The sequence below is a fragment of the Triplophysa rosa genome, linkage group LG1 (assembly GCF_024868665.1).
Source record: "Triplophysa rosa linkage group LG1, Trosa_1v2, whole genome shotgun sequence".
In the NCBI taxonomy this organism is placed as follows: Eukaryota; Metazoa; Chordata; class Actinopteri; order Cypriniformes; family Nemacheilidae; genus Triplophysa; species Triplophysa rosa.
Window position 1 is genome coordinate 10,451,880 of NC_079890.1, and position 20,349 is coordinate 10,472,228.

General features: G+C 37.9%; 2 protein-coding genes and 1 non-coding gene across 5 annotated transcripts in view; 1 reads left to right on the forward strand and 2 right to left on the reverse strand.

Moving 5' to 3' along the window:
- Window positions 1-1,347: 1,347 nt before the first annotated feature.
- LOC130563092 (U1 spliceosomal RNA) lies at window positions 1,348-1,511 on the forward strand. Its single transcript, XR_008964044.1, has one exon. It is a non-coding gene; the product is annotated as a U1 spliceosomal RNA (small nuclear RNA).
- A 5,728-nt stretch (window positions 1,512-7,239) lies between these two features.
- On the reverse strand, window positions 7,240-14,113 carry tmem88b (transmembrane protein 88 b). 2 transcript variants are annotated; one of them, XM_057340354.1, is made up of 4 exons: window positions 13,855-14,113; window positions 11,910-12,021; window positions 10,593-10,976; window positions 7,240-8,166 (listed from the first exon to the last, which is right to left on the reverse strand). In XM_057340354.1, the coding sequence occupies exons 3-4, from the start codon at window positions 10,968-10,970 to the stop codon at window positions 7,891-7,893; spliced, it is 654 nt and encodes a 217-aa protein (XP_057196337.1). In that variant the 5' UTR covers window positions 10,971-10,976; window positions 11,910-12,021; window positions 13,855-14,113; the 3' UTR covers window positions 7,240-7,890. The 2 variants fall into 2 exon arrangements, with proteins under 2 accessions (XP_057196337.1, XP_057196327.1); XM_057340344.1 differs by lacking the exon at window positions 11,910-12,021 and having other exon boundaries at window positions 7,242-8,166; window positions 13,855-14,112.
- Window positions 14,114-18,509: 4,396 nt separating this feature from the next.
- The window catches only part of kdm6ba (lysine (K)-specific demethylase 6B, a), a 38,677-nt gene continuing 36,837 nt past the window's right edge, over window positions 18,510-20,349 (reverse strand). For both annotated transcript variants that reach the window (XM_057319975.1, XM_057319892.1), the window contains exon 23: window positions 18,510-20,304. In XM_057319975.1, coding sequence (XP_057175958.1) covers window positions 20,278-20,304 — 27 coding nt within the window. In that variant the 3' untranslated portion in view covers window positions 18,510-20,277. The remainder of the gene's footprint in view (window positions 20,305-20,349) is intronic.

Sequence of the window (20,349 nt, forward strand, 5' to 3'; positions counted from 1 at the left end):
ATTTAGTCAGCAACTAGTTAAAGTAAGTTAAAATTCTGCATAGTTTGAAGTCAATAGATGAAATTAAAAAACAAATAAAATAAAAAACAAAATTCTATACTTTCTGATATTAAAGCCGTTAACACAAAGAACCAGGAAAAATCTCATCTAAACACAAGCCACCCAGTAAACACAAAACTCTCGTATGCATTGAAATCATTGAATGTTAATCAACGCATTAGATTTTTAGCAGTACCTAATTTGTCCACTGGATGGCAACAACGTTATGTATTTAAAACAACTCTTTATAGTGTTTTTATTCTCATTTGAAATGTTTTGTTATTAAAGTAGCTTCAGGGAGAACTGTGCCTAGATGTACCTCATTGTAAGATCCACACGTCCTCTCAGTCTTTGTTGAAGAAAATTCTGCTGGTAATAAAACCATTACAATATTAAACGATATCTTATAAGTATTAAGACATTTGGTAGAAGTTCCTTGTTCTTTTTAAGATTACTGGGAGGATCACATGATCGTGTAAAGGTTCGTTTTGTTCGACAATAATATTTATTTTTGCGTCGTTATACTATATTCTTCTTACCTTTTTACTTTTTTGTAAAAGGACAAGCATGTTTTTGAGTAATTCTCAAAAACATGAGAGCAGACGAATGCGTCTATGTAACTATCATATCTATTTTATCTTTTTCATTTGATTCTTCAAGGTTAGGTGTTGAAAAATAAAGATGTATGTTTTTATGCGCTATCAGCATACGTTTCAGTTTCTTTAAAAACTCCATGATTACAGTACTGTCTGATCGGTCCTAGTACAGTTATGTACTGTTTGACTATAAGTTTTGTGCCGCTATTTGTGTTCTTAACAGCACTGTTGAACACAGATACAGTATTAATGTTTTACGTTTATTACTCTACAATGCCACTGCATGGCGCCCCTCTTTAATTTTCCGGAAGTGATGTAGTGTCGAAGTATGGTTCCTCTGTGTTATGATTTTAACCGTTATAAACGGCAAATAATATGATTATGGGCCCGAAATATTAATTACCAGAGTTTAGTTTGTATTTTGGAGTTTTATATTTCTAAACGTGTAATAAAAATGCGTCTATTAATTCTTGTTGTTCTATTGGCTGGTAGATGCGCGCGTTGCATCACGGGAATTGAACACATCAAAAACGAAACATTTTGAAACATTTTAAAGGCACGTTTTTATTGAAACTCTTCAAGGTAGAGGCGGGAAAATACTACTAATTTTGTAACACCATTGAATTGTAAGGCGTTGTGTTAACTTCCGTCTTATCGTCGTTGAAATTTATGTTCCCTAAAGTGAGTTTCCCTTGTAGTCCGTGTACAGCTCATACTTACCTGGCAGGGGAGACACCATGATCATGAAGGTGGTTCACCCAGGGCGAGGCTCAGTCATTGCACTTCGGCTGTGCTGACTTCTGCGAATTCCCCAAATGTGGGAATCTCGACTGCATAATTTCTGGTAGTGGGGGACTGCGTTCGCGCTCTCCCCTGATTTACTTGGTTAACGTCAGATTAGTTTATGCAACTGAGTTGTTGTTGATGTTGGGTTCCTAAATAACACGTAACAACATGCTGTTCTTTTTTTCTCATTTTGACAAATTGATTTTAAGGTTTGTTAGTTGATCGGGAGTTTGTTATTCATAACAATGTGATATCTTTGTCATTCTTGTTATTTTCAATTAATAGAGTTTAAATCCAAAAATTCCTGTTTTTGAAAATCTGTATTTTCCGTTTTGTAGGAAAAAAGGAAATTCGAATATTCTTGTCATTTTATGTTTTCAACAGCAGATGGTGGTATATCAGTAGTTCTCCAAGGCATGACAAGCATTTAAAATGCTCTAGGAGGCTGTTTAAAATGTGAATTTGAGAATAATTGGATTAGAGAGCATTTAATATCCAATTTTGAATGTCAAAGTAATTATTCATTAACAAAATGGAATAGCTAACTTAGGTTAGGGAATGGCAGTCATGTCATGCTCCCCGTCACTCTTGGTCACCTCATCTGGGTCAAGCTGACCAGGCTGGACAACCTCTTTCTCTGAATTGGGACCATCTTGTGAGAGACGGGGCCACATTTATTTGATTTCTGCCTAACGAGGCATTCCACACAAAGCAACTTAAAGCGTTGTTAGGGTAAATTGTTAATGTTAAAAAATGCAGGCCTATAATGTTCCATCTTTAGTAAAATTGAGCATGAACAATTTACAGTGACTGTGTCCTTTTGATCTTGCCTAAAATATGAATGAGACTGGCAAATTCTGTAGGATGCAGTCACCGGGGAGAACCTTGTCTTTTAGTGACTTGGGGGCCATCCTCATGACGAAGACAGTGGGGGGATATGGGTGATTAGCTCCAGACTACAGTTTAGTTGCCAAATGGTCTCCATCTCTGTTTATTTATACTGTATCAGGGTCTTTGGAACTAGCATCACAATGTCTGTTCCTTCAAAACTTGTTGCTTTGCTTTAAATTTGTATATGTTCGATCTGTGAGTAGTTGATATGATGCTGGAGCAAGAAAGGCTGGGACTGCAAGCATCCTTCTGTTGAATAAGTACATTAATAGCATGTTAAAATGCAGGCTAAGCAACTGTGTGCATTTTAACATGCTAACACTAAAAATATAAACATAAAGATTAAGTAAAAAACATTTCTGATAGAGGTTAAACACAAAATTACTCACTACTGATCAAATCACTGCACCTCATCCAGCCTTTGTAAGAGTTATGTGGACAGGGATGCACCGCTTAAACTGGATTTGTAAAATGTCACGGGGAAGGCTTTCCCACACCTTGCTCATCATGGCTTACCAACTTTCCAGTTATTTTCTTGATACAGTCACAGCACGGTTAAATGTCACTGGATTCTTTGCTCTGACAGCTTCGATTAGCAGCTTTAACCCTATGCGGTTGTAGGCCAGAACTGCACCTGCTAGCACAGATTTGAACACAGCATTCTTGGAATGGCTGTCTGTGAAAATGCTGCATCAAATGGATGGATCCAGTGGAATTTATCCAGATGTACCACTACACATTTGTCTAGTCAATACTGGGTCTCCACTGTGATCCTGCGAACAATATAAAATATATTTCCATTGCTCCTAGAAAGAGGTTGTACAAAATGTTTAAAATAACTCACATTTTTAGTCATTCATGTTTACAAAAACCAACATCAGAATCGTTACGTTAAAAGTGCAAAGAATACAGTTCTGAACAGTCAACATGTTGTTTGACCTTCTTGACATGAAAACTTTCAGAATAGATATGTTATGTTTTCAAAATGAATATAACCACCCATTAGCTATATTAATATTGATTGCAGTAATAGATATATGAATAGTGCCACGTTAATGTACAATTATTGCCAGCGCATAATTTTTTTTCTAAAAGAAAATAAAAAACAACAACAGTAGCACTGTGATACAAGTTGAAAGGGATAGGTGATCCTGTCAAGAAACATTTTTTGTCATGCTGGTTGTAAATATCTTTACATCTTGATAGCAATCAAGAAGTATAGTGGGTCAAATAATATTTTTATAATTATATATCGTCCGTGAAAGGCATAGGACCTAAAACGTTCCCCCAATCAAAACGTTCTGGCCGAATGCTGTGACTGGTCATGTGTACATTTTCAGCTAACGTATTTTGCATACCACTGTGCACCCTGTTTATTTTACGTCATCAGCGCACTCACGTCCGCTGTGTCAATGTAGGGAGAATGGAGGACAATCGGCAACAATCAAACTTTCCTGCGGAACCGACAACAAGTAAATCTACAAAACGAAAGTCAGTTTTTGAAAAAGCAGTGACGAAAAAACGTCCGGATTATGAAAGAGGAAAAACTTGAATTAACATTGGTTCAGCTTTTACACGATGGAGACAGCTCCGGCAGGCAAAGTGTCTAAAAGACCATGGTTGCTCTTTTTTTTTGGACAGGCATGTACTTGCTTTGAAAAGAATTTAATGGATTTAGTTTTTATAATTCATTATGTGGATTTACGAAATACATTCATGTGTTTGGAGGAGGCGTGCCTTTGAACTGCGAATCACCTACACAGTAAAATCGCCAGTGTTAAAAAAAGTCAAATGAACATTCACAGTGTATATATAATCCACACTCTCAAAGACTCTGAACTCATAAACACTGTGAGAGTTAATTTGACCCTTTTTAACACTGGCGATTTTGCTGTGTAGAGAGTGGGATTATAATTTCTGTGCTAGCAGGCTAAAGTTAGCACATCTCCAAATCAACCACTCCACCTTTTCTGTCAAGCAAGATATTTGGACTTGGATGATTTGGAATTTTCACAGTAGGCCTTCTTTCTGTACTTTTTGTGACCTTAAGTGGGTTCGCCACACAGTAGTCACCTGTAGTCACATGCCACTACCGGTGCGTTCTGATTTTTTCCTCTTGTTGAGGTTGATCTTGCTGGCAATAAACAGATGCCTGTGGCAGGTAAATGGCAGGATGTCCTGTTATGAGTGTGCCCATCAGCTGACTGGACGTGTAGGGTGGCTAGAGTCCTGCTAGTGGAATGCTGCGGACTGGTGAAGGTAACAGCTGATTGGGAGAAGAAGGGGGAAATAAAGTTAAGAGATGGTTCCTGCCAAAGACTGAGTGACCTCATACTGTCCTGTAGGTCAGCTGGTCCCAGAATTGGTGGCAACAGCCAAACCTTGATCTGTCCCTTTTTTGGTTGACAAGTGTGTAACCGAACAACGGCGGTTCCCAGTCACTTTTATTGTATGGACACAAAACCAACACAAGTCAATGGGTATCACTGTCACAAAAGAAGATCATTTGAAGAATGTTAGTAACCGAACAACAGTGATTTGTTTGAAATGACAAGATGGTGAACAAATGATGACATCATTTTCATTATTGGGTGAATTATCCCTTTAACAGTTCATGCTATGATAACATTTATAATTCAAAACAGCAAAAAAATGCCTGATCCTTCACCCAGCTGCCATGGCTCGGTTTTTTGTCAGGATGGCGGCTTTCTTTCACGGGGAGATCAAGGATACTAAAAAGTTACATAATAACGAATAATAATTACAGATCTTTACAGACAGTGAATAAATACAAATAATTTTATCAAATGACGGCGAAAACAAATCATGAAAGTGTTGGTTTTGTTTAGTACAACACACTAACTACTTAATGTAGCCAACATCATTCTCCACCAGCCATTTAAAGCTTGCCAAAGTATTTGCCAAAGGTCAGATTAAGCTGGCCAAGGTACTGAGCCTCTGACGGACTCGAGGTGATAGGCTGACATCTCTTTATAGCTGAAGACGTAGAATTTGTAATGATGTCGGTGACAAGCACAATGACAGGCAGTGTAAACATATGGTGGAAATACATTAACAGCTTTAGTGCCAAGATATGACTAGGGATGGGTATCGTTAAGATTTTAACGGTATTACTACTCTTATCGATACAGCTTATCGGTCCGGTACTTTAACCGTATTCTTATCGGTACTTTTTGATATAAAGATATGTCTTCTTGGGGATGGACCAGCAGAATCAGAAGGAGTGGGTTGGTTTGCTGCATCTTAAAAAACATTTAGCAATCTTTATAAGGGTAATTGAATTTTACTCTAAATAGTTATGTATTTGTGCATGTTTATTTTGTGCATACTGCACTGAATTATTTCAGTTCTCAGTGTAATAATAAAAAATAAATCAGCCTATATGTGTAATCATTTAAGTAGTTAATAGAAAATGGATTAAATGTGTAATTTCCTTTCACCCATGTGAAATTAGAATAGTTTTAAGGTTATGGAAACCAATTAGATCAAATTTACAGTTGTTTTAAATAGGGTGTATGGCATTAGCATATATAAAGAATGTCAGAGTTCAAGTAACGTCTGTTAGCATTCAGCATACATACCTGACATAGATGGGGCATCAAGAGATGAACTAGATTGGACTAAGAAGTCAAAAACAGTGCAACTCTCTGTCCGTACATGGTGCACTTTTGACAAGTGCTTTGACAGATTACTTGTGTTTCCACCCTTACAAGCAAAGGTTTTGTTGCACTTGTGGCAACGAACATTGTCACTGTCAGCATCAACTTTGGTGAAGTGTAACCACACTTTTGAACGTTCAGTTCTCTCCGCCATCGTGCGGCTCTTCGTGAGTGTGTGCGCTGTGGATACAAACTGTGCGAGAGACTAGTGACGTGCCGCCTCGCGCGCTCTGCTGGGAATAACGAATATGCATGCGCCAAAGACTTGGTGTTATTGAAAATTAGAAACTATTGTTGAGATAAAATGTGCAACATAAAGTTAATGTAGCAATAACATATAATATTTTTTTTCCTGAGGACCGAAAGCTGAACCGATAAGGGCGGATCGAGCTTATCGATGCTCCGGTCTTTCATAATTTTTCCCCGGGGGCCATTTAATACCGGTTTCGGTACCCATCCCAAGATAAGACCTTCATGACAAGCCATCTTTTTATCCTGGATTGTGTTCCTGTCATAGCATGTGTTGCGAAATGCCAGTGATTTGGCCTCATTTGAAGCCTTAAGAAGGCATTGTTGCCTATTTTGTGGTCTAAAATGTCCAGAGTAGGCAACAATGCATCCATGTTAAACACACCTGTAGGAAACAGGGGGCTTTTCTTAGCATGACCAATACATGAGGTCATGATGAAATTAAACATGTCCACAAACAAAGGTTTATGTGCCACATATTACATACATTTGTTTTAGCGTGTTCTATAATCTTTTCCGCTTCCTCACGCATACTGATGTTTTGATTTCTTTAAATGTGTAAGAACATGAAGGACATGAAAGGTCAAGAGCAGCTAACGCTTTTCAATCGGACAACATATGGAGGAACTATCCTAAGCTTGTAATTCGTCAATAAAACGAATGCAAGTAATTTGTCTACTTTTTAATGTCGTGTAAATATTATAATAAATCACTCTTACCACGAACGCTGTGAATGACAGGTCACCGATTAACTTCTGGTAGAAGCGTTAGGGAAGCAGGTTAGCGTTATGTCCCCAGACCGCGAATTAAAAAAAATAAATGATTGACAAGATTACCGTGTAATATTAATACAAACTCGGTGCTCTAGTAAAGCGCCTCTCCGTCGCTGTCGCACGGGCGCTTTGAAGCGCACCTGATCCGCAGTCTACGGTCAAAACTGTAAACGGTTCGGCCTTCTGATTGGCCTAGAGCAGTGGTCACCAACCCTGCTCCTGGAGATCGACCATCCTGAAGATTTAAGCTCTAATCCCAATAAAACACACCTGAACATCTAATCAAGGTGTTCAAGTTTGCTTGATAATTATAGACAGGTGTGCTGAAGCAGGGTTGGAGCTGCAGTCTGCAGGACGGTCGATCTCCAGGAACAGGGTTGGTGACCACTGGCCTAGAGTCTACGGCAACTCTAGACACTGTAGACTCTCGGCCAGTGAGGGGCCGCGACTGTCTACAGTCTACTACAGAGAGCGTTGCACATCCCTTACTTCATGATTGGGCGTGCCGAAAGGTAAGGGACTTAATGACACCTAGTACCTACAACTCTTTATTTAATGTAATACACGTATTTAGAAAAATTACATATAAATTTGTCTAAAATTGTTATACACAGTTTGTAAGACAGCTTGATAAGTATGTATTTGATGTCATAAATTGTGCTGTTTATTATACATAAGGTTGATCATTTTAAGTGTGTTGAGTAAGAACAACATTACTAATTGAACAAAAATCCCCTTCTCTCTATATGTGTAAAAATATTTCTGCAGCTTATGTGGCCATATTTAGGTCTGCATTATATAGTATAATATTACACATTAATATTTCTTTCTAATACTGCATTAATCAGTATCAGTAGATCAGAATGTAATCTCATTCTACACCCACACCTTTCCCCCTCCTTTCCCAGCTCTCTGTCCACAGCAACCCCCTCCTAGAGCACGGTGCTGGGTAGCAGGAAGGTTCTTGTAGACGGCACGGCTGTAAGGGATAAAACACAGACCCAGCTGAAGGTGATGTGCAAGCCGGCAGTACGCAGCCAAAGCCAGAACCAGGAGTGGAGTCACCAGCAAGAAACCAACAACCAGCAACGCCACACAACCACCATCGGTAAGCAGGTCTGAGCAGTACGAGGTTGTACCATGTGGGCGCACCTAAAAGAAGAGCATTATTATTTTATAATTCAAAATGATCCTCTGAACATATTATACATAGGTTCCTCCATTTGTTGTCACATAATTCACATCATTGTTACAGAGATTGTGATGAATTTCATCATACATTGGATTGGCAGGATTTGTGTGGTATCGTTTCTAAGGTGTCGTGTGAAGACCTTTGGGGTGTGTTAAAGATGAGTGGTGGAATGCATGTAGGGATTGTTGAGGAGGGTGCAGGAGAAATGAAATGTCTCTGGAGGAATGTGTCTCTGACGTGTGGACAGACAAAAAACAGATACAAGCAGACCGAATTTTGTGATGGAAGGAAAATCTCACCATTGAAAAAAAAGACACAAAAATCTAAAAGTTCTAAAATTCACTAAAACTTCTAAATTATCATGTTTGCTTTGTCATACTTTCTTTTTCACACCTTTACATGTCATGACACTTGTATATATACATTAATTTCAACCAGTTAGTCACATGTGCTGGAAACATTAAGATCAGAAGTGGTGCTGTTGTTTGGTTTTGGGTATCCTACAAACACACAGAGCTGCTCTGTGCAGTGCCTTTTTATTCAGACCAATTTAAAACGTTTTGTAATTTAAGCTGATACATTTTTTAATTGAACATGCTGAAACTCAGAGAGAAAATAGAAATCATATTTTGTATTAAAAAGTTTAGTGACAGTGTATCTCAAAAGGAAAGATTTTGAAGTAAAAACCATGACCCCCACATTCTCCATACATCACACTGTGAGATAGAGGAGAGTTGAGTGGGAACAACAGGGTGTAACTACAGAGAAGGAGGAGCAAACTGATAAAGCCCAAAGCTGCACTTTCTCATTCTGACAGGTTTCTCCTGTTGGGATGCTTGTAAAAATCATAACAATAAGGAATTGTTTTTTTATCATTGTACTTCTATATGACTGTATACTGTATATTAATGATGATGCTGAATTACATCAGTATTTAATTTCTGTTTTGGGTTGATGACTAAAATTTAAGGAGGTCAGACTCATAAATGCATCTTATCCTGTCATGATCCCGCCTTCCTAGCGGCTGTGTCGCTTGTTCTGGCGGATGGGATGATGACAGCCCCACTTCTTGTGTTTGTGTTGGATGTCATGCGCTCTTCTGTCTTGAGTCTTAGCCCCGCCCCCTTGTTTCCTTATTCATTATCCCATCATTATTTTAGGCCCTACACCTGTCTCCCTCATTACCGCTCCTTAGTTGCTTCCCTATTTAGAGCCTTTGTGTTTGCTGTCTTGTGCTGCACCGTTTTGTGACCCCCACCATCATGTTTTGTCTGCACTGTGAGTTTATTTAGTTAAAATTGAGTTTTGTTTTTATCTTGTCATGTTTTGGTTCTGTTTCCCCCTCGAGGGATTTTTAGTTATGTTTTCATGTCTTATAAAATAAAGACTTTTTGGTTTAGAGCTGTCTGCATCTGGGTTCTGTCCATGAGTTTCATGACATATCCTTTTAGATCTAAATACGACATGGGCTAATTTTTTACGATTTATTCAAAGTGATGAGCCATTTACTTCATGAAAGTGTTATAAGACAGACCACCATGGGATTTCAAGTCTTTAGTTATTAGGATTTACTTCTCCCAACATATCTGGTGTCACATGGAGACTAATTAGTGGCCATTGATCTTGGGCCTCGAGGGTCTAGTAATTGGAGAGGTGGAAGAATCCAGCTCTTATGTATACACATTGACCCTTACTGACCCCCGTACTATATTCACCAGAGACACATACAGAGGTTCTATTTGTTGACGAATGTGCAAGAATGCTTTGGGCGGTCACTTTACAAATGATAAAAAGGCTTTTAACTTTATCAATCCTATCCTGTCTGTAAAGGCTCATCTGATTTCATCCTCCCAACTCCTGATCTGGCCCTGCTAATTCTCCTTCACTCAAATGACTGAGGAATGCTCGAGATTATAAGATTACATGGTAAATCAAAGATACTCCCCAAATCCCTTTTGTCACTTTTATGATTCTTTCACAGATCTTTTTTCTGCTGGTTTGTCTGAGGATCCCAAGTCATACTTAAAAAGAATGGACTTTAGACATTAAGTATTTATTGATATTATTATTAATATTAAAAAAGGATCTTAAAACGAGCATAATTCTCTGTGAAAACAGCCTTTTCGCATATTGTTTGCTGTCATTTGTAACAATATGGTCTTTGTACTATGAATGACATAAAATGCTGTTTTAATAGTATTTCAGTTCTTTTTACTTCAAAAGATAAAGGTAAATTTAGGGTTGTAATACCAATTGTTTTGTTCTTTTGCATTAAAAGATAACCTTAAAGAAGTCATAACCTACAACCAGGAGATTATGACCCTTTAAGACAAGGCTTTGATACAGAGAAATATCAGAACCTCTCTTCACATCTTCCAGGTCTTACCGTTGAATGGCAGAGAAAGCCGAACACCACCATGACAATAGCAGGCGTAAGGATCAGCCCAAAAACCAACCCAGCCAGGCAGGCATTGATGGCCGTGATCACCAGGTTCTGTGCTGTCACTAACACCGAACATGCCCAGCAGTCAAGAGAGCCTCGCAGCTCAAGTGGAGCATTGCCTCCTCTGGCCTCTGCTGCAGAGTAAGGTGGAGGCACAACCACCCCAGAGCCGCTGACTGGGGTTCCAGCTGGCGCATTGGACGAGTGGGAGTGTGTGTTCTGGAGGGTTGAGTGGTGGTGGTGGCTGTTGTTTGGAAGCTCCTCCGAGAGATCGAGGACCTGGTGATGAGCCCCCTTCTCCAGTGTGCTGTTTAAGCTCATCCTGATCTGAAGATAAAGAGGAATAGAGAATGACAGGCTTTGCCAGTTTAAGGTATGATTTAGATGTACTTATCCACAAACTTGTCACTTGTAAATAATTTGCTATTCTAAACTTTTAAAACCTTTAACATCTCTGTAAACTGAAATTTAAACGCTGTGTGCTCTGCGTTGTAGGGACTGTGTACCAACTTCAGGGTCAGAGTGAGGGCAAATCACTTATCAAGAGGAAACTAGATGTGTATGATCTTTTAATTAGGTCTTTTATCAGAGAATGAGTCTTATCTAAAAGCTAATTGGCCCTATGTGGTGGAAACCAATTGCTAGTTGTAACATGGGTGATAAGATCAAGTGATGAAGAGTGAGAGGACTCAAGGGTGCCTGTTTCTTACTGTTTTTTCATCTCGTAGCACAATCTTTCTGTTTTATGTAAGGGTCTTATGGGGAGCATGTTCAGCTCCTATCGAAATAATAAGCATTAAAAGTACTGTAATGTGCTTACACTGTATTACTATACTTGGAATCCTCCTGTCAAGACAAATTATTAAAATCAAAACCCAAAAATGAAAATTTTGTCATCATTTACGCACCCTCTTCATTTCAAACCGAAACCTGTATGACTTTTTTCTACAAAACACAGAAGAATGTAACCGAACAGTGGCGGTACCCATTCACCTTTATGGTATGGACACAAAACCAATGCAAGGTTATGGGTATTGCCATTGTTCGGTTATGAACATTCTTTAAAATATCATATTTTGTGTTCTGCAGAAAGCCATACATTTTCTTTTTTGAGTGAACTATCCCTTCAAAGAAAGTGTTAGAAATAGTAAAGTTACAACTTATTTAGTAAATGTATATTTTTTTCACATTGTGGCAGTGAGACTGTTGCATTACAGTAAAGCAATGTTGTCAAGCCCACATTACAGTGTTATAACTTACTGGTGACTCAGATCAACAGATGCTTGTTTCATAAATCCCCCTCAGTTCCACTGAGAATCTGCTCAGCTGAAGTTTGTCTAGAGGTTGTGTGAACCCACATCTGGAGGTACAACTGTTACACTGTTAGGCTGAATATCCAGAGGGCTCCAGAACAATAGATCGGAGTAAAAATACATAAATACACGTCAGAACTCTGCGGCTCCAATGCCCTACACTCATCATCTAAAAATGGACACAGGATGACCTACAGTACACACGCTGTATCCTGAATATGCCATACGGGATGCATGATGCAGGTGACACACATGTGTTTGTGTGCCTGCTGATGGTTGAGATGTCTTCCTGCCTTTGTATTTTGTATTTAGTGGTCATACAGCAGGTGATTACAATATACAATGCAAACCACTTCACCACTTGCAGGGAACTTGAACACAAGCTTACTCAATGCCAAAGTTACTAGACTATTCCCTCTTTTCTGGGAATCGTTACTAGGACTTTTTTCAAAAGTCTTTTTCTTATAAAAAAAGGAACAACGCTTTTGGGAATTTTGTGCAGATGCATTTGTAGCAAAATACATAACACTTGCCTATATAAATGAATTTACTATGAACGTGTGCGCACGAGTTTTATATAGGCAAGATGAGTGTTCGGTGCTCTTAAAATAGCCTATTACTCTTCTTAGATAGCAATCTGAAAATACTTTTATCAGAAGATATTTTGAAGAAAGTTGGTAACCGAACTTCACTGGCCCCCATTCACTTCTATTGTATGGGCAAAAAAAACAATTTAAGTGAATGGGGGCCAGTTAACAACATTCTTCAAAATATCTTTTGTGTTGTGCAGAAGAATAGTCATACAGGTTTGAAATGGTAAGAGGGTGAGTAAATGATGAAAGAATTTGTATTCTTTAAAGGCCGCGATTACATGTTTTTGTGTGTCTTTGGTGTGTTTTAAGTTGCCCATGCATGTATTAGACACGTAAAATTGCAAAAATTAAATGCATTCTATCTAAAAGTGAATGCTCACCCAGACCTGCCTGAAACGACTCATTTAACCACACCCCCACAAATCTACATCTGTAAACGCAAGTAAGGTGGGCGTACCTGTCAGTACAATTGCTTTGGAACCTGATGTTCCAAATATGGTAAGAGGCGTTACATTTCCATCACATGCTTGCAGTATTCGACCAATCATTATGCAGTGGTTAACTGGCCAATCATAGCACACCTCGCTTTTCAGAGCGATGAGCTTTGTAAAAAATCTGCGCGTTTCAGAGAGGCGAGGCAAAGAGAAAATACAAACATGCATGGTATGTAGAAATACAGCGTTTTTGTATAAATCTAGCTTTCCTGTAGCTCAGTGGTAAGAGTAAGAGGTCGTGGGTTCGATTGCACATACTTAGAATAAATGTATAGGATAATGCAATGTAAGTCGCTTTGGATAAAAGCGTCTGCCAAATGCATAAATGTAAATGTAAATGTAAATGTTTTGAACCTTAAATCGTGTATACATATTGCATTACATCTAAAACAAATGATAACATTCTTTTTAGCTGTGTCATATGACTCCTTTAACTACAGAAGAGTTTCATTAGATGTTACGAAAATAGTAATACACATGCATCATAATAGTATTACAGTTAGTCTTGTCACAGAAGAAACAAAAGTTTTGCATAGTTCATAAGTGACCCAGCAAAGCCAGCTAAAGTATTTTTTCTACATAAAATCATCTCAAAGATTGAAATCTCAGTGAAATTAATGCTGAAATCGCTCATTATTTCAAGGTGAGATTTTGAGTCTTCACAGGCAGGGTCACATCTTTAATACCAAATGTGCAATCAAGCTTAAAAGTCTTCCTGGCTACATTCTGCACATTCTCTTGCATGCAGTCTCTGATAGGTCAGTATCACATGTTCATTATCTAGCCCTCCGCTCCCACAACTCACCAGATGGCGTGAAGTCCAACCTCTTTTCCTAACACAGCATACACCTCTTTGTGTTCTTTTTTCCAATTTGAGGAAGATGTTTTGAATTCCTGCTTGATTTAAGCTTTGTAAAAATTGAGGAAGATTCTCTAGAAAATTCTGAAAATGTTTTTCCTCAGTGCTAGGCGGATCCTCATTTCTTATGTGAGTTTAGTGAGTTTTGCTGCATTAGTCCGCTCTCTGTGCTTGAGGGAGTCTGGGTCCTGAATGTAGCCTATCTTGCCTGGCAGTTATAGCAGTGCCTCTCTGTGCCCCCTCCCCTTTTTTCTTGCCTCGTCTTCTATAACTCCCTTTCTTTCCTTTTTGTGTGGGGGAAGGAGTGTTTATTTAAAGCGCTGAAGTGAAGACTTTAATTACTAGTGATAGATATAGAGAACATGAAACCACCACACAACCCAGATAATCCCTTCCTATAACATCAACAACACTGACCGGATGGTGCCGCTTACAACTGTTTGTTTTTTGTCGTCTTTTGTTGGTTTGGTTAATATTGTCTTTATAGTTGCTAATAGACCATAGATATTTAATTACAAATTGATCCATACTCTTGTGAAAAAACTAAAATATCAAGTTAAGCTAGCCAAAGCTAAAACTAAGATAGAACTAGATATGTTATTGTCTCTCTCATATTAAAATGTATTAGGTTACATGAAAGTATGTGAAACTACAGTGGGAGTGGTTGCACATGGGCAAAATAAATTGTGGATTGTTAGGCAAGCAATTAATGTCAGTTAGATGGCGTGTTTCCACAATGCTTGTATTTGTTTATTTTTTATCTTTGCACCGTTGGGTGCAACCCCTGACCCCACTGGTCAGTCATTTTTTGAAACATTGTTTGTAGTCCAGCCATTTTTTCCACGTCATAACTACAACACACTAAGACATTTGCATAATGCCCACCTGCCTGCTTTGGTCTGCCCTTAAAGAATTGTTGAGTATGGTGAGAGGGGCACAGCCTAACGTAGGATTAATTGTAACACGGATGTTTTACATAGTTATGCAGGGTCGACTGATTTGCACTATTTTCCTCTCATTGCCAGATGATGGCTTCCTGTGAATTTGCGGAAAGTATTGATGTGTTTTCAAGGAATTATTGGACAAATCGTGAAAGTAAATTTCATCAACGCTTTTATATTGCTTTGGGTGTGTAAGCCACATAAATCCAACCTTTTCACAGTCTTGTTGGCCAAAACATACCCACACATCTATTATCCAAGTTTCAATATGGTGCTATGTGTATCTGTTTTCATTTTTGGTGTAATTGTAGATTCTAAAATGTGTGTTGCTTGTGTAAAAATATGATGAATCTAACTTGGGGTCTTTTTGCATATTAACCCAAAACCAAATGTATTTTAATTGTGGTGCTTTTTGCATATTAACCCAAAACCAAATGTATTTTAATTGTGGTGCTTTTTGCATATTAAACCAAAACCAAATGTATTTTAATTGTGGTGCTTAAGAAATCACAATATGCTCTTATTTGAAAAGTGTGGAGATGGATACACACTGTTATGTTACATCTGGAGTCAGTGCCTGGGTATGTAAACATATTGTTGTGGCAAAGCTTTTCTTTCCAGCTGTGGGGCAGTTTTCACTTAAAACTGTGTACTTGTTAGTGATCATTATACCTGTATAGGCTCTGTCATGAGAATAGTGGACTGATTCTAGTGAACATGTGGCTGAGATGCGTAGGTTACATTGTATTAGTTACATATTTGAAAATTTTTCACTTGATAAAACGCTTGCAAGTTAACAGCAGGCATGGGGGGGGGGGGTGGACAGAAGGGAGGGGTGGACAGAATTTCCTGTGCTTACAGGAAGCAGGAAATCCACAGGTCTGTCCAATGTTAACCTCTGTATCAACCTCTAATGTCCTTTTTTGACTCTCTTTAGTTTTTCACTGGAGGTCCTAAAGTGAGTAAAATGCCTGCTAACTGGTAAGCAAGCTTAACATTTCCACACTTTTCATAACTTTAATTATGGAAGTGAATTTCTGCTGTAACTGACCATTGATTGTTTGATTTTGAATTTGATGTGTATTAGTTACATATTTGAAAAAGTTTCACTTGATAAAACGCTTGCAAGTTAACAGCAGGCATTAAAACCATCAACTTTGCAAGACATTTTTGACGACCATGTCATTGCTAGACGTTTGATGTTTTAAACTGTTATGTACAGCCCACATGGGCGATTTGCATCGCAGACTCCCATCGGCACATACAGTAAATGAAAAGCTACTGCGTGCAGTCTTGTTCTTGTTCCAAATGTACAGTGAGGGAAATAATTATTTGATCCCCTGCTGATTTTGTAAGTTTGCCTTCTTACAAAGAAATGGAGGGTCTATAATTTTTATGGTAGGTTTATTTTAACTGATAGAGACAGAATATTAAAAATGTTATATAAAGGTTATAAATTGATTTGCATTTCAGTCAGTGAAATAAGTATTTGATCCCTGAGCAAAACATAACTTTGTACTTGGTGGAGACCCTTGTTGGCAAGCACAGAGGTCAGACATTTCTGATAGTTGGTCACCAGGTTTGCACATTTGTCAGGATACATTTAGTCCACTCCTCTGTCAATCGTTTCTTGGCTGTTGCTCAGCAAATTGGAGTTTTAGCCTCCTTCATAGATGTTTCTATAGGACTAGGGTCTAGAGACTGGCTAGGACATTTAATGTGCTTCTCCTTAAGCCACTCTTTGGTTGTCTTGGCAATATGTTTTGGGTCTTTGTCATGTTAAAGGCACATCCATGACTCATCCTCTGTGATCTAGTTAAGGGGAGGAGGTTCTCGTCCAAGATTTTACGGTACATGGGCCCGTCCTCAATGCGGTGAAGTCTTCCTGTACCCGTAGCACAGATAAAAAGCGAACACTGAACACTGTGCTTCTCTGTAGGGATGGTGTTCTTGGGGTCATAGTCAGAATTTCTCTCCCTCCAAAAACTCCCTCCGTCAATTTTGGTCTCACAGCATTTTCTCCAAATCTTTTCTGAATCATTTTGATCTTCATTGTCAAACTTCAGACGAGCCAGGCGGGCTTTCTTGGGCAGGAGGACATTGCGGGTGCTTCAGGATTTCAATCTATTGTGGCATAGCATGTTACCAATGGCTTGCTTGCTAACTGTGGTCCCAACAGTCTTGAAATCATTAACAAGCTTCTTCCGTGTAGTTCTGGGCTGATCTTTAACCTTTCTCACGATCATCTTTACTCCATTGGGTAAATCTTGCAGGGATTGTAGTATTTCTTCTATTTCCAAATAATCGCACCAACAGTTGTCTCCTCCTCACCAAGCTTCTGTCTGTAGCCTATTCAAGGTTTGTGCAGGTCTACAATCGTGTCCCTGACATCCTTTAAAACCTATTTGGTCTTGACCATGGTGGTGGAGAGGTTAAAATGGAGGATACAGATTCTGTTGGCAGGCATCTTTTATATACATAACAAGCTGACTTAGGAGTACTTTCTTAAAGTAAAATGACTAATCTGTGGTCCATATAGGCACATAACCAATCTGTGGAGCCAGAATTCTTGCTGGTTGGTAGGGTATCAAATATTTATTTCACTGACTGAAATGCAAATCAATTTATAACCTTTATATATTTTTCCCCTGATTTCTTGGTTGATATTCGGTTTCTATCAGCTAAAATAAGCCTACCATAAAAATGATAGACCCTTCATTTCTTTGTAAGCAGGCAAACTTACAAAATCAGCAGGGAATCAAATAATTATTTCCCTCACTGTATATCAAAGTTTAGCGATGAGGTCTGTTTTTGTAAGCTAACCAGAAATGTAAATATACTGTAGTTTTGTATCATCAGGCAGCTTTTGAGCCCTTGTCAGTAGAGAAGAACAGGAAGGAACATGGATAGAGATGCAAAAATGGGATAAATACACAGGGATAAACGTTTCCCTAAAGATAACAGAGTGCTTTAAATGGGCGATGATCAAAATTTCTATGCATTATGGCACTTTATTTACACAACGAAAACAAAAAATGCAATTTAAATGCTGACTTTTGGAATGTCGCCGTAGTTAGACTGACATTATACCTTATGCACATTTTTCCCCGCTTTATAGGCCATTTGCAAGATGTTAACAACACTAGTCCAAAAGCACTTCCTGTTTCAGGTTTTAACACTACACAAATGATAGAACAACCAGGAGAACACTTGCAATTTAATAGAAATGTTAAATCAGCAAGACTTAATTATAAGTGTAAAAAAACTGAAACAGGTGCTTGTGGCTTTCAAAATAGTCCATTCGGTTGTTAAGTAGTGACGTAAGGACTACCATATGCGGGTCCAAGCATTTATTGATTTCAAGCGGGGCTACGTTCGCCATGAACGTATATTAGCATTTTTGTTGTTTACCTATAGCATCTTATTGAGCGTTTGGACCCGGAACCAGTATATGACCTTCCATATATGGAACAAGCCAATAGTCTAGACTCACTTAATAATCAACCTTGTCTGTTTATGCAAATGTGTATGTGCAGGCACATAGTGTTTCTTTACAGTGACTGTGACAAAATGATTTACTTGTATTTCTTAGTTGTTATTCAGCTGAATATAAGAAGTCAATTTAAAGTCAACTTGAATGAATCCACAAAAAAGCGAAAATCAAAGTTTATCAAAAGCATTTAATATTCAGAATAATCATATCAATGTCACACGAATTCACGAAGTGTTTAAGACATGTCTGGCTCAGTTTGCTTCGTGTGTGAATTTCAAAACAGTGCAGATTTTAAATAACCACAAACAAAAAATAAAAAAAATGGAGAAAGTGTATATTGCAACAGGAAAAATAATTCTAAAAAAAACCAAGAGAGTAGCTCAAAAAGAACTCGGCACCATTTATAGCATAATTAAAACCACCGTTTTCCTGATAATACATGAATTATTTTAAGCTTACGTCTCTAAAGTTTGGTAAAAATTACAGTATACAAATCAAAATGATAATGCATTTAAATCCCCTTTCGAACTGTTACTCATTCCAGTAAAATGCCACAGAAATTACAGTTCAACTTGATTTACGCCATAAATGCCTCAATATTGGCATGACAGCCCCTGTAGCCAACAAATGTATACTGTGTATGTCGAAAGATTATGCCTGCTGTAGTCAGCATGACAAAACGTGTCCTCAAATGAACAGCCTTTACAACAGGACAGAAGCGCCACTAAATGTGTCACATTGGTATCAAAACCAACATAATAGTCACCATTGTAAAAAGAGTCAGAGACGGGTCTAATCTGAAAAGAAAGAAGAAAATTGCCCCTGGTTTTAGTCTTTTGCTTTGTCCAAAGCAACTTACCCTGACAAGGTAAACATGTATCTGCGATTATGTTTCTTACTTGTGAGTGGAGAAAATGTCTTTAAAACATTTGTGTACAAAAGACAACTTGATTCAAATTTCACCTGTCTGTGCTCAACAATCTTTGTGGGCATAAAGTCAATTGAGAGATTCAATGTATAGTTATATAAAAATAATTAAAGGGAAAAAAGCACCAAGACAAAAAATATCAGAACCATCTTAGTCCCTTTAAAACATTACAGAGAAATGAGAATACAATCAAAACATCTCGGATAACCATAATGATGCAGGGGAGAACATACTATATAACAATAAATAGAAAAAAATTAAATAAAAAATGTACATTTTTTTTTTTTAGAAAATTCAAAAAGAAAATACATCTGTATAGAGGTGAGAAACAATTCACTGACAAAATGGATAAATTGAACAATTCTGCTCTAACAAAATGCAGATGAGTGATTTTAAAAATGTAATCATAAAATGTTTGTCCTGATGGTGAGAAATGCACAACATTTCATACTAACTAAAACTGAAAAAGTCTTTAAAACCCGTATGTTTTGAAGCATTCTGAACAATTGTATTTCTTTTAATTCTTAATGCTTTAGAAAAATGTCCATAGCTCTATAATTAGTATTATTAATTTTTATCTCTTCACTAAATACAAGTCACAAGGCCAATGTGGTATATATCTAGGCTGTTCTAGTTTCAAAAATAATAAATTATTAGAGAAAAAAGCACCCCACGAAAAGTACAAAGAGCATTTACGCATTTCAATATTCAAGACAAAAAAAAGAGCAACATGAAAGAAAACTCACATGCCACAAATGACATGGTCACATCAACTCCACTGCTGTAAGCACCAAACTGTGTTCCATTAAAAGTCTATTAGAGCCATTCAGAGACAAGGCCATCTTATTGGCTAATTGGTTCTGTAAACAATGCTAAGTAAACTGGTTTTCCATTGGCTGTTCAACAAATAGCAATAGTAGTAAATTTACGGTTGGATAAGAAAAAAAATCTTGTCCTGCGAGCAGGAGTTTTGGTTATGGCTGTGTGAGGGAAAGGGTGAGTTGTCCTCATCGCGAGCTGGGAATGGTGGCGGCCTGAGAACACACACGAGAATAGAGTTAGTGATTTTGAGTTTGAAG